Below are 13,070 nucleotides of genomic sequence, written 5' to 3'. Positions count from 1 at the left end.
CTCGACGTGCCTTTTGTCGGGCGTCCGGCTCGTTCCTCCGCCAGCACAGCTCCTATGTGTCCTGTAGGGGTCGCTGGTGTAACTTCAAATCTTGTCTTCGCTTTCAGAACCTCTCCGCTGCAAAGTAGCGTCCTGGTACTGAGGGAACGAAAGTGCAAATCTACCAAAAAAACAAAAAGAGGCTTTGCTGTAGTTTGCGAAAGTAATGACTGGTTATTTCTAAGTTAATGTTCTTTGAAGGTTGGAGCATAAATAAAACAAAAGTGCAAAGAAAACAAAAGCCTCTGTACTGATTACTAATTAACTAACAGTAATATCTTGAACTCCTTAAAGTTCAAGTTAACTGCCTAATAACCTGAGCAGAAAATGCTTTCAGAATTTGCAAAATCATTTGATGTATGCATCATTAAGTCAGTACTCTTTCTTACTAATCAGTAAAGAGCCTTGTTGGAGCAGTGGGCTAATGCCTCCTTATACCAGCTGCCTGCAGTTAGTGCAGGTTCGAGTCCCACCAGGCTCAAGGTTGACTCAGCCTTCCATCCTTCCGAGGTAGGTAAAATGAGGACCCAGATTGTTGGGGGCAATTAAGCTGACTTTGTAATAATGCCGCTTGGGAGGGGTGTGAAAGCCCTAATAAGCAGGCATATACATAGAATGAAGGCTACTGCTAAGTTTGTAAGCCGCCCTGAGTCTTTGGAGAAGGGCGGGATATAAATGGAATAAAAATAAAAATAAAAACATAAAAAAATAAATACAATAGATCTTCTCCAGAATGATCTGTCCTCAAAACGGCTCTTAGACACAAACCACCATTGTAATTGAGTCTCTTTGCCCTCTTTCCAGCTTCCCATCACAAGAGACTTTTCAAGGGAACCGAGTCTTCCTGTATTGGGTCCAAAATGTGATAATTTGGGCCTACTCATTTGTGCTTTGAATGCAAATTATGGACTGATTTGTTTTATGATCCATTTGTTTATTTTCTTGTCTATCTGTGGTATTCCAAATGTTTTCTCCAACACCAATATTCAACACTTTTTATGATAGTAGGACAAGTTCATGTTATTTTTAAGGCAGTGCCCCCCAAACCTTTGAGCACCAGGGACTGGTTCTGTGGAGAGAGGTTTTTCCGTGGACTGGGGGGACATGGTTTGGTGTGCGGCCTGCATCCCATGGATGGGGCTTCACGTGTTTCTGTGGACCAGTTTCTGGCACGCTGCAGCCCGCACAGACCGAGGATCGGCACTGGGCTGTTCTAGGGTATCTTGGATGTTGACATTCCTAATATATAGAATTTCAGTATGTTTCTTCTTTGTTTGATCTTTGAATCAGTTACTATCTATTTATTGGTGTTCTTTCACATACCAATTTGAGTTTGGAACTTCCTTCTGAATTTGAAGATTTGGGGGTAAGATTTTCCTTGTTTCTCCATGACTGTTTCCATCTCCCTTGTCTTTACAGATGTTGATACTATCTTCTAAAAGATTTATAAAATTATGCAATAGAATCTTGGGGAGTTAACAGTAACATAGAAGATATGGAATTCTAGAGAATTAAAACCATCACAGACAAGCAAGGTGCCATAGCACTCAACTCTCAAAATACAATTAAAAAAGAGAACATTTGTGAACTAGGAAATAATCTGATTGCACTCAGTAGTATAGTTAGATGCCTAGTTAACCTCTGTAGAATTTTTATTGCTATGAAGAAAAACCTGCCAAACCTGGCAGGCAACTTATGTTGTGTACGTGGCAGCAAGCACTCACTGGGGTTAAAAACTGCTGTTGGTGGCCTCCTTCCTGTACTTCTCTTATTCCATTCTAGAATTTGTGACTGATTGAAAACAGTTGGCCTCAAAAGAGCTACATTCAAAGACAACATTGTAAAATATTCAATGAAGTTTGGTGTCTGCTGACTTCATGGACACACCCATGCAGGGTTTGTTTGTTTTAAAAAAGTCAGATTTACCCTTGCCAGCTTCAAAGTTGTTTCTTCCGCTTCCTATTCTGCTTTACATCCAGGGCCAGCTTTAGGTTAAGGCCAGGTAGGCACTGGCTTAGCTGCCAAAATTTAGGGGACATTGCCAATGCTGCTTTTCCTTCTGACTCATTCTAAAAAAGGAAAACTTGTGGCTTAGGGGCACCACAGACCCTTGAGCTGACCCTGCTTACAATCTTGAATTTCCTGGTGGTTTCCCATTCAAGGATTCCTCGGGCATTCTGGTCCAGGTTAGACCTTTTCTCAGCTTTCGAAATGAGCCAACGTCGGTTAGTAAATTTTGCCCCTTGTCTGGGCTCTCAGTTTTAGCGCCGTATTAAGGAGACCTGGACTGACAGGGATTTTAATTATGTTTACAATTTTTAATTTATTTTTAATTTTAATTTATTGCACAGAGGCCTTTCATTTTAATTTTATCTTAATTTCTGTATTTATTGTATATTATTGTTGTTAGCCGCCCTGAGTCCTTCGGGAGATAGGGCGGGATATAAGTCCCATTAATAAATAAATAAATACCGTAAATAAATTTCATCGCGCAACTGATTCCTGGCGACCAGCGGCGGGGCAAAACATCAACGTCGGACACAGGCGAAAGGGATGGGAGAACAATTAGTTATCCCGGAAGGTCTAACGACATTAATTATATCCGGGAAGGATACACACGGAACTTTGGGGCTCATTTTCACCTCTCTCCAAACCCTGGCAAGTTCGACTGAGCCGGCCCGAAAACCGCTTCCCTTCTCTTTCACACATACACCCCCGCCGGAGAAATGGTACCTTCCAGAATTTTGCCCGCCGCCGGGTGTTTGACGAAGAAACACCCTCGCGGACAGTTTCCATCGGGCGGAGGCGGGAGCGGGAGCGGGGGCTTGCGGCTGGGACGCTGGGCTGAGCCGGAGTCTGGGGAAGGCAGAGCGGAGCAAAGCAAAGTAGGATGAGTGGGAAAGAGCCGCTCCTGGGCGCTCTGAAAGGTGAGCGAGGGAAAGAGAGACTCGTGACGGGTCGTGCGAAGAAGGGGTGTTTGAAAAACGAAGTGTTGGAGAGAGCCGAGTAGCCGTCTTACGTAACGTCTGGGGCTTAAATGGAGCGGGGCTCGCTGATAGTCACCCAGTTGTCATGGAGAAGAAATGCCCTGTAGAGGTGTCAGGTGAAAGCAGTTGGTTCTTTGCTAGAACGTTGGTACCGCCTAACCGGACACGTGTTCTCCCCTCCCCACGTTCAAGGGATTACAGAACTCTTTATCTCATTTGTGGCAATATTTAAGATTGGATTTTCAGATTCCAGTTAAGAAGGGGATGGAATGGGGAAACTGCTCACCAGAAGTCCAAGCAAAGCGTGCAGGATAAATGCTGGGGTTGGGACATTTTATACTCAATTCCAGGGCTCTCTCCCCCCCCCCCAGTAATATGTTCACCCAGTCATGAAAACTTGACAAGATCATGGTAGATGGACAGGTGTCCTTCATACATGGGGATACAATGAAGAGACAATTTCATGTTTGCTACTACTTCAGGGGTGTCAAACTCAATTTCATTGAGGGCCGCATCAGCATTGCAGTTGCCCTCAGGGGGCCGGGTGGGTGTGGCCTGGGTGGGCGTGGCCTACTGGGTGGGCATGGCTAGAGTGTGTATGGCCTGCTGGGTGGGCGTGGCCAGCTCTACATCGTTCGCATCGAGGGTGCCTATGGGGGCCTGGGCAGGAGTGGGACAGATCTGAGGGTCTCTGGCAGAAGGAGGGTCTCTGGGCCAGGGCCAAGGCAGTGGGGGCCGTTCCCTCACTGTTTCCAGGATGGCTTCGCGGGCCGCATGAAACCACTTTGCGGGCCGGATCCGGCCCCCGGGCCTTGTGTTTGACATGTCTACTACTTTGTTACTACTGTATAGATATGCAGGTAAGAAACATCACCTCCAGTGTCCAGCTTAGCTAAAAATATTTTTAGTTGTCATATTGGGTTACTTCATTTAATGTTCTGTCCATAGCTGTAGCCATTTTTGATGCCCAAGGACAAAAATGTGCATGGAGTAATTAGAGTAATTTCTTATTGTTGTCTTCATGTCACCCTCTACTTTTTAAAATGCTATTTCCTGCTGGGTTTTGATGACCATCGGTAAGAAACTAGGGGATTGTATTTTTTGTCAAGCCACAAACATTGTTTTTTTTTTTCCAGCCAAAATCTCTTTTTTTTTCCTAACTAGATAGTTACTGGACTAGCCCAGAGAGAAAAAAATGTGCAGATACTCACTGCTCCTTTTCTGCAAAGGAAAAGAAAAAAACTGCAGTAAACCCTCTTATATTCTATAGAATTTTTCCCAAAGTAAATCAGATAGGATTGTAGCCTAAGTGTGCAAACACAGAGGATAAAGTATTTTTTTCCTAGAAGAACTATGTTTTATCTTTTTTTTTCTTGAATCACACTAGTATAAATTGGTTTGCGTGACATAACATGAACTTTTCTAAGGTCTGAAATCATGTGAAGCTAACAATTTAATTTCCTATCAATATCTTGTAAGAAATATATGCAACCATTACCAAGAAAAAATACTACGCCTTAATTTCTGTAGTTGCTCTTACTTGTATGAACAATATGTATAATTATGTTTAGTTTTTGTCTCAAGGCATAAAACCTTCATAGATTACAGATCTCCCCATATACCTATTTTTTGCAGTGACATACTGGGGATTGTTTAAAATGATGACTTTGATTGTAAGTTATTTCTTCCTCATTTAATGATTTGTCCTGTGGGTTTCCTTATCCTTTTTCTTTAAACTAGTTTTGCACGTCCCTACCTGGACATAAATGACATGGAACAGAGTGGGATTTACTTCAGTAGACTTGTATAGGATTTTTTTTTCATCTCATTTATATCCCGCCCTTCTCCGAAGACTCAGGGCGGCTTACAATCTAAAGCACAAATCAATGTGCTTAGCAATAGCCTTCATTCTATGTATTATTGCGATTTTTATTTTTTTGCCTGCATTCACATAACACACTAAACCATGGTTTTGAACCATGGTTTACGGTACTGAATTAACCTATGGTCTGACAACACAAACCATGAACTTGTTTTTTGGGGGACCTCCTGGACTCACAGCTCCTGTTTGAAGAGCAGGTTGCATTTATTTATTTATTTATTTATTTATTGATGGGATTTATATCCCGCCCTATCTCCTGAAGGACTCAGGGCGGCTCACAATAAAACATATAATAAGTACATAAATCAAGATAAAATGAAAATTGAGAACATCAGTGCAATAAAAAATTAGAGAATTTTAAAATGAATTAAAAATACTAAATATAAATTAATTAAAATGCCTGTCAGTCTAGGTCAGCTTGGTGGAACAGGTGTGTTTTGAGGCCGCGGCGAAAGGATTGGAGGTTTTGGGCTATCCGAAGCTCAGGGGGGAGCTGATTCCATAGGGTTGGTGCTCCCACAGAGAAGGCCCTCCCCCTGGGGGTCGCCAGCCGACATTGCCTAGCTGACGGTACCCTGAGGAGGCCTTCTCTGTGTGAGCGTACTGGACGATGGGAATTTGTTCCCGGCAGCAGATGGTCCTGCAAGTATCCCGGACCTAAGCCATGTAGGGCTTTAAAGGTAAGTACCAGCACCTTAAATCTCACCCGGAGGGCAACTGGTAGCCAATGCAGCTCACGCAGGAGGGGTGTAATATGGGAGTATCGGGAAGCTCCCATCACAACCCGTGCAGCTGCATTCTGCACCAGCTGAAGCCTCCGGGTGGTCTTCAAGGGCAGCCCCATGTAGAGAGCATTACAGTAATCAATACGGGAGGTAACGAGTGCGTGGGTGACTGTACGTAGGGCATCTCGGTCCAAAAAGGGGCGCAATTGGTATATAAGACGAATCTGGGCAAATGCCCCCCTAGCCACGGTTCCAATGTGATCTTCAAAACTGAGTCGTGAATCTAGGAGGACGCCCAGATTGCGTGCTTTATCAATGGGAGGTAACATCTCTCCTCCTATAGTCAGAGATGGAACCTCTTGGACTAAACGAGATGACGGTATGTACAGCCACTCAGTCTTGGCCGGGTTGAGTCGAAGCCTGTTTTCTCCCATCCAAATCTGTACCGCTTCCAGACAACGGGACATCACATCAAGGGCATCACTGGGTTGGTTCGGGGTGGAGATGAATAGCTGGGTATCATCAGCATATTGATGATATTTCACCCCGAAGCTACGGATGATCTCTCCCAGCGGCTTCATATAGATGTTGAACAGGAGGGGCGAGAGCACCGAACCCTGAGGCACTCCACAATTAAGAGGCCTAGGGCTTGACCTCTGCCCTCCTGCCAACACCGTCTGCGAACGGTCCGAGAGGTAGGAGGAGAACCAACGCAGAACGGTGCCTCCCACTCCCAGCCCCTCAAGACGACGCAGTAAGATACCATGGTCGATGGTATCAAAAGCCGCTGATAGATCTAATAGGACCAGGACAGAAGAATAACCTCTATCTCGGGCCCGCCAGAGATCATTCACCAGCGCGACCAATGCCGTCTCCGTGCTGTGCCCCGGTCTGAAACCCGATTGGTACGGATCTAGATATTCAGCTTCCTCCAGGTTCAAAGGGAGCTGTCGCGCCACCACACTCTCAACGACCTTCGCAAGGAAGCGAAGGTTGGAGACAGGACGGAAGTTGTTTAAAACAGCTGGGTCCAGTGCCGGTTTCTTGAGGAGGGGCCTTACCACCGCCTCTTTCAAGGCAGCAGGGAAGTACCCTTCACTCAGTGAGGCATTGATAACTGCTAGGAGCCAGCCTCGTGTAACCTCCCGAGAAGCATAGACTAGCCAGGAGGGACACGGGTCCAACAAACATGTGGCGGCACTTAGTTTCCCCATGATCTTGTCCACTTCATCCGGAGTCACAGGATCGAACTCTTCCCAGATGTACTTGGCCAACTTCATCGATTTCCTCTCGTTAGATACTGCCCAGTCAGAGTCCAGACCAGCCCGAATCTGAGCAATTTTGTCCACCAGATATTTACTAAATTCCTCAGCCCGTCCATGTAGGGGGTCCTCTCCCGTCTCTTGACTTAAAAGGGAGCGGACCACTCTAAATAGGGCGGCCGGGCGATTATCTGCGGACGCAATGAGGGTGGTGAAGTAGGCGCGCTTTGCCACCCTCATTGCCACAAGATAGGATCTAGAAAAGGATCTTAACTGTGTTCGGTCAGACTCAGACCGACTGGCTCTCCAAATGCTCTCTAGGCCCCTTCTCTGGCGCTTCATCTCCCGCAGGTCCTTGGAGAACCAAGGAGCGAGTCGGGACTTGCGCCGGGTCAGAGGCCGCAAAGGGACAACGCGGTCGAGCGCCTCCGAAGCAGCCTGTTGCCAGGCATTAACTAAGGACTCGACCGGGTTGTGGGAGAGGGAGGTGGGAATCGGTCCAAGCGCCATCTGGAATTTATCTGGGTCCATCAGGCGCCTGGGGCGGAACCACCTGGTCGGTTCCGCTTCCTGACATCGGGGGGTGACGTGACGGAGGCCCAACCGCAGGAGGTAGTGGTCTGTCCATGAAAGGGGTTGTGATGTTGGAGTAACCCCACCCAGCCCATTTAGCCACTGCCCAGAGACAAAAATTAGATCCGGCATGTTTCCTCCCTCGTGAGTTGGGTCCTGAGTAATTTGAGTAAGGTCCATGGCCGTCATGGAGGCCATGAACTCTCGGGCCACTTCTGATGCACTGCCCAGGGAAGGTAGATTAAAGTCTCCCAGTACCATAAGCTTTGGAAATTCGACCGCCAATCCTGAGATGGCGTCAGGTAGCTTGGGTAGAACCGTTGCTGTGCAGCTTGGAGAGAGGTATACCAGAAGTAGGCCCAACTGACCACCAGGACCCCACCTTAAGAGGAGGGATTCACATCCGTCTATCTGAGGGGCAGTGGCCTCCCGCGGATGGAGGGTCTCTCTGATAACGATCGCCACGCCACCTCCCCTACCCTGAGCTCGAGGTTGATGTAGCACACGGAAACCTGGAGGGGATAAATCAGTCAGAGGGACCCCTCCCTCTGGGCCCAGCCAGGTTTCCGTGATGCATGCCAGGTCTGCGCCTTCCTCCTCGATCAAGTCATGGATGAGGGGAGCTTTATTCACAACAGACCTGGCATTAAAATAGATCAGCCTGAGCTCAGGAGTCAGACCTCCCTCTTCCCCAGGGCAGCAAGCGGGAGCCAGAGGGTCAGAGCGCGCCACAGCAAGAAGATAGCGTGGGCGTGATCTCAGAATACGATATGACCCTCTGCTCCTCCATCTGCTGCCATTCCCAATTACTGTGGGGATCGGTATCCCTGTCCCGTCCCCCTGGTTTACAAGACTCTCCTTGGCCCTCATATTGCCGCGACCATTGGCCAACTTAGGCTGAGACAGGTCCGGTGGGATCTTCCCCTCGATTTGCTGGGCCTGACCCTCCCCCCTCCCTAACCCTTCAAAAAATTTTAAAAGAAAACCCAAGAGCCTCTTCTTGGCGCCATGCCACCTCTCGGGGTCCCAGGACCCGTCATTAAGGAAACGGCGGCGTAGGTCTGATGGCCATCTCTGAGAGAGTGGGGAAGCTCTCAGGGCAAGTAGCTCACTTCTGGTGTAAGCCATCAGAGGTGGAAATAGGAGTAAAGGACGAGCTGGTAGGAACAACTGCATATCACGACCACAGAGCTGAAGTAGTGGCTCCTGAGAACATGGTCACCCTCTCACAGTGATCAGGATCTCAGGGGGTCATCATCCAGCTCCGGGTAGGTCGCAGGAGGAGAGAGAGTCCGGTGAATGCTAGCATAGTCTGTTGGTGGATAACTTCGTAGCTCCGGAGCTAGAAGCGCTTTTCTTCAGCTTCATGTTGTATATCAGTAATGCCGTTTCGTGGATAGGGAAGCTTGCCTCTTGGTCATTCATGCCCTGGCCATCTCTCATTCGGTCTCTCATGCTCTGGACTATTGCAATGTGCTCTACATGAGTCTATACTTGAAAAGTACCCGGAAGCTTCAGCTGATACAAAACCGCATTGGGTGACAGTTTGCTTCCAGATCCAATTCAAGGTGCCGATTATGACATTTAAAACTCTACATGGCATGGGACCAAATTACTTATGGAACCATCTTTGCCCCTTCACATCAGACCATCCCGCCTGGTCAGGCAGGCAATTTATGCTGCGGACCTCGTCAGTTAAAGAATTCCAACTGGCAGGGTCCAGGAAGAATACCCTTTGCTGTTGCCCACTGCCTTTTGAAATATTCTTTCCCCCCATCCCCAGAGGCAAGCAGGCCCCAATCCTTCTGGCTTTTCAAAAATATCTAAAGACCTGGCTCTGCCATCTCATTTAGGGCTCACAAAGGAGACAAAACCATGGGCTGGTTAGTGCCCTGAAGGCCCTCCCCACCCCCACTTTTATTTACCTTTTAATGTTACATTTTGCTATCCTTGCCTCTATTTTAATTTTTTTATATTCAGTTTTGATGTTTTAATATTTTATTTGTACACCACCCAGAATTGTTCTGTGAGGGAGATGGGTAGTTTCTAAATTTGATAAATAAACTTAACCACATAGGTTGGGTTCATACAATACACTGCACTAACATCTAGCCCAGATGGTTCTCAGTAAGTAGTATGTATACCACTGGAGGGACTTAGAAGTAATCTAGCTGGGCCTTGATTACTTGATTATAGGAAATGATAAGTGTAACAACAGTGCCTAGAAGAATATAAATGATGGTGATAGGGGATAAAGTGGACTTTTAATTTCCATTATGAAGGATCTAGTTATAATAATTTTGAGAAATGCACATTTGGAGGAATCTACCATTGCTCGTGGAAAACAAGAAGGATCTGGAGTGGCTTTGACTCTTGAGACTCAAAAATGAAAGTGAAAATTTTGAATTGACCTTAACATCAAGAAAACAAAGATAATGACAACTGCGGGGAACATACAGGTCAGATTGTAGATCAACAGTGAGACCATTGAAATAGTGAAGGAATTCATCTTCCTGGACTTTAAACTCTACCTAGACCGAACCTCGCCAAAGATATTACCTGAAGCCAAGATCACGAAACAAGGACTGTCATATTTTGGCCATGTCATGCTAGCTGACTCACTCAAAAAAATCAGTCAAGTTGGAAGCGATCAGCGGAAAAAGGAGAAGGGGCCACCTTAGTATCCATTGGCTGGACCCTATAAAGGATGACACCAGGATGACCACGGTGGATCTGAAAGAGGGAGTGCGAGACAGAGGAGCATGGAGAGTGTTGATGCATAGAGTTGCCAAGGGTCGGACACAACTGATTGATGACAGTGACAGTAATGGAGCCTAAGCTAATTGATATAGGGTGATTGATTGATATAAATGTTAAGAATTACTCATAAAGTGAACCCATGTTAGCTCAACATTTTATATATAGCCAGGCATTATAGTTTGTTCCTGCAAATTCATTTCATATAAGAAACTGAATACTAAGCAGTTGGGATTATATTAATGAGTTTCAGTTGTATATTCAGTGGACTTTCTTTGCAATCTTAAACTATTTACCAGCTGGGTGTTCCTTGCAGTGTTGTTTTGAAGAGTGCAGAAATCAGAATGATCATTAGATAGCAGCAAAGAATTAGTCTTCTACTGTATATTTCTCTGCTACCGTCTAGTAATGGTCCAGATTTTGGCAGCCCAGATATGATAACTCTGTATAACCACATGTACCACATTGTAGCATGTTGAACATTTTGGCAGAAGGTGAGATAATTGTTATAAATATTCAAATAAGTACACAGTCATCATTTTTATTGACAGAGGGAAAAGGACACAGGATCTGTTATGCAGTACTGTTATTCCATTTAGTAAACAAAAAATAGCAGGAAGAACTCTTTCCTAAAATGGTCAATGAGTTTAATAGGTGGAACTTGCATTCAAAGGAACAGTCAATATTTGCACCATCAGGCCTATGGTTGATGACTTTTTGCACAAATTCTTATTTATATTAAATATTTCTTGCTTGCTTTTGTAGCTCCAAAGTAGCAAAAGCATTTTACAAAAACAGCAAATATCATGAATTAGTCTGTGTGTGCAAATGCAATTAAAAGGGAAGTCAGCCACCTTAGAACATTTCCAATGGATATGCTCTTACTAATGAAATTAAAGCAGAAAGAGACAAGGAAGTAAAATCCTATACCTGCTTCCTCAGAAAAATTGAGCCTTATTGAGTGTAATGAGAATTGCATCTAAGTAGGTGTGTCCAGCACAATTTAAATAGACAAATCACTTGATTTAATCTGTTTAATCTGCTTTAATCTATTGATTTCCCATGTGTTTACAGCCAGCAGTTAAGGTTTGGAAACTGGAAACTGCAAATTCTTTCTTCAAAATAAACATATGATTGCTTGATTTGCTGTATGTTGTAATTTATTTCAAGTTTACTTGTTTCTCATTTGCTATGCCTAAATTGCTGATGGGGACAACATGACATTTCTGCACCTTATCATCTATAAAATTGCCTAAACTTTCAGTCTGGTTTAAGAGATCTCTTTTTATCCCCAGTGTCAGAGTTCAGTGAAGCCATCACATTGAGGAGAACGAATGGGTTTTTAAATAATTCTAAATAATTGAGATAATGTATTAACATTTTTACTCTATAAAATGAGGAAAAAAGATTTGACCCCAAAATCAACATATACAATACTGTATTTTCAAAAAAGGATTTTTTTTCTACAGCTATTTTAACTCCTGTTACTGCAGTCTGCATTCAAAATGCAGTTTTATAAATTCTATTTTCTTGCAGTGTGCATTCTCAACTTTCAGGAAAGCAATAGTCCTTACACAGATACCTGTCCTCATTTACAGTCATTTTGTGAGATCCTGGAAATGATTCTTCGGAAAGGATTAAAGCGTGAGTAATGTTCTTTGCTCCATAGCTTAATATTGAGAAGTACACTTGAAAAGTTTGTTGGTTTTGAAGGCCTGATTTACAGAAAGTCATGCTAACGAGAAAAGATATTTCTTGAAATCAAAAAGGAAAGCCTAGATCTAAAAATATTTGCCTCAGTATAGAGTCTGACTAGCATGAGCAATACCAAATTATTGTACATTGGGCCTTAGCAACCACTGGCTATGAGCATGGTTTATTCCACTAATGGATTAGAAAAGCTATAAGGCAGTGGTGGGATTCAGCCAGTTTGCACCACTTTGGCAGAACCGGTAGCTAATTTTTTGTTGCCCAGGCCCAGAATGGACTTCTGGAAGCAGTATCCACACAGAGAACTGGTTGTTCACATATTTGAATCCCACCACTGCTATAAGGTAGTGAATTAGTAACGAATTAGGAAGGATATAAGAAGTCATCCTTTGGACCAGGAGTCTCCAAATGTGGTAACTTTAAGACTTGTGGATTTCAGCTCTCAGAATTCCTCAGCCAGCCAAAATTCAGATCAGGATTTTTTTCTAGGTATTTTACATATTTAATCTATGTATTATTGATTCAATACTCTTCTTCAGGATTCAGACCGTAACAGTTCTGTAAAGTATGGTTTCTGAAGGATATGGCACCATTAGGAAACTGTTGCATCATGGCAGCTTGCATGTAACATTTATAAAGTTCACGTCTTGCAGGTTTCAAGGATATATAAATATGGGTAATCGAATTGTAGTTTGTGCAAAAGACACCCCCCCAAATTGTTTTTAAATAATAAAACACTTTTTTACAATTGGGGAAGGCACAAAACATTGATGTGTGTACAAAATAGAACCAGGTCATTCTCTGCAAAAGCACTCTGAACCCAAGGTAGCATCTAATTGTAGGTCTGCTAAAATGGCTCTCTCTCATCAGATGATAAAAAGTCATATGCTGAGAGGTAAGGGATATAATCATCTCTCAATCTTACCGTTCTTGCTAAACAATGTCTTTTGCCCACTTCAGAGCCAGTCCTGGGATTCAAGAGGAAGGACTATTGGCACTGGTTAGAGCAGCTTCCACAGCGGGAGACCCACCACAGGTGGGTGGTCTCTTGCAGCCTTTGATGATGCTGTAAACGGGAACTCAGAATATTGGATTTTGTTCTCTCACTCTTGCAATTTTAATTCAAGGTTCCCAG

The 13,070-nt window shown here is 44.4% G+C and overlaps 1 protein-coding gene across 4 annotated transcripts in view; it reads left to right on the top strand.

The window, feature by feature from the left end:
- The first annotated feature begins 2,850 nt into the window (after positions 1 to 2,850).
- The window catches only part of LOC310633584 (uncharacterized protein), a 36,753-nt gene continuing 26,533 nt past the window's right edge, over positions 2,851 to 13,070 (top strand). For 2 of the 4 annotated variants that reach the window (XM_083351362.1, XM_083351361.1), the window contains exons 1-3: positions 2,851 to 2,966; positions 11,762 to 11,869; positions 12,896 to 12,971. In XM_083351362.1, coding sequence (XP_083207488.1) covers positions 2,930 to 2,966; positions 11,762 to 11,869; positions 12,896 to 12,971 — 221 coding nt within the window. In that variant the 5' untranslated portion in view covers positions 2,851 to 2,929. The remainder of the gene's footprint in view (positions 2,967 to 11,761; positions 11,870 to 12,895; positions 12,972 to 13,070) is intronic. The other 2 variants (XM_083351364.1, XM_083351363.1) reach the window with 2 other exon arrangements.

This window comes from Vipera ursinii (assembly GCF_947247035.1).
Source record: "Vipera ursinii genome assembly, chromosome: 2".
In the NCBI taxonomy this organism is placed as follows: Eukaryota; Metazoa; Chordata; class Lepidosauria; order Squamata; family Viperidae; genus Vipera; species Vipera ursinii.
The sequence above is the reverse complement of the archived record's forward strand: the minus strand, read 5'-3'. Positions and strand labels throughout refer to the sequence as shown.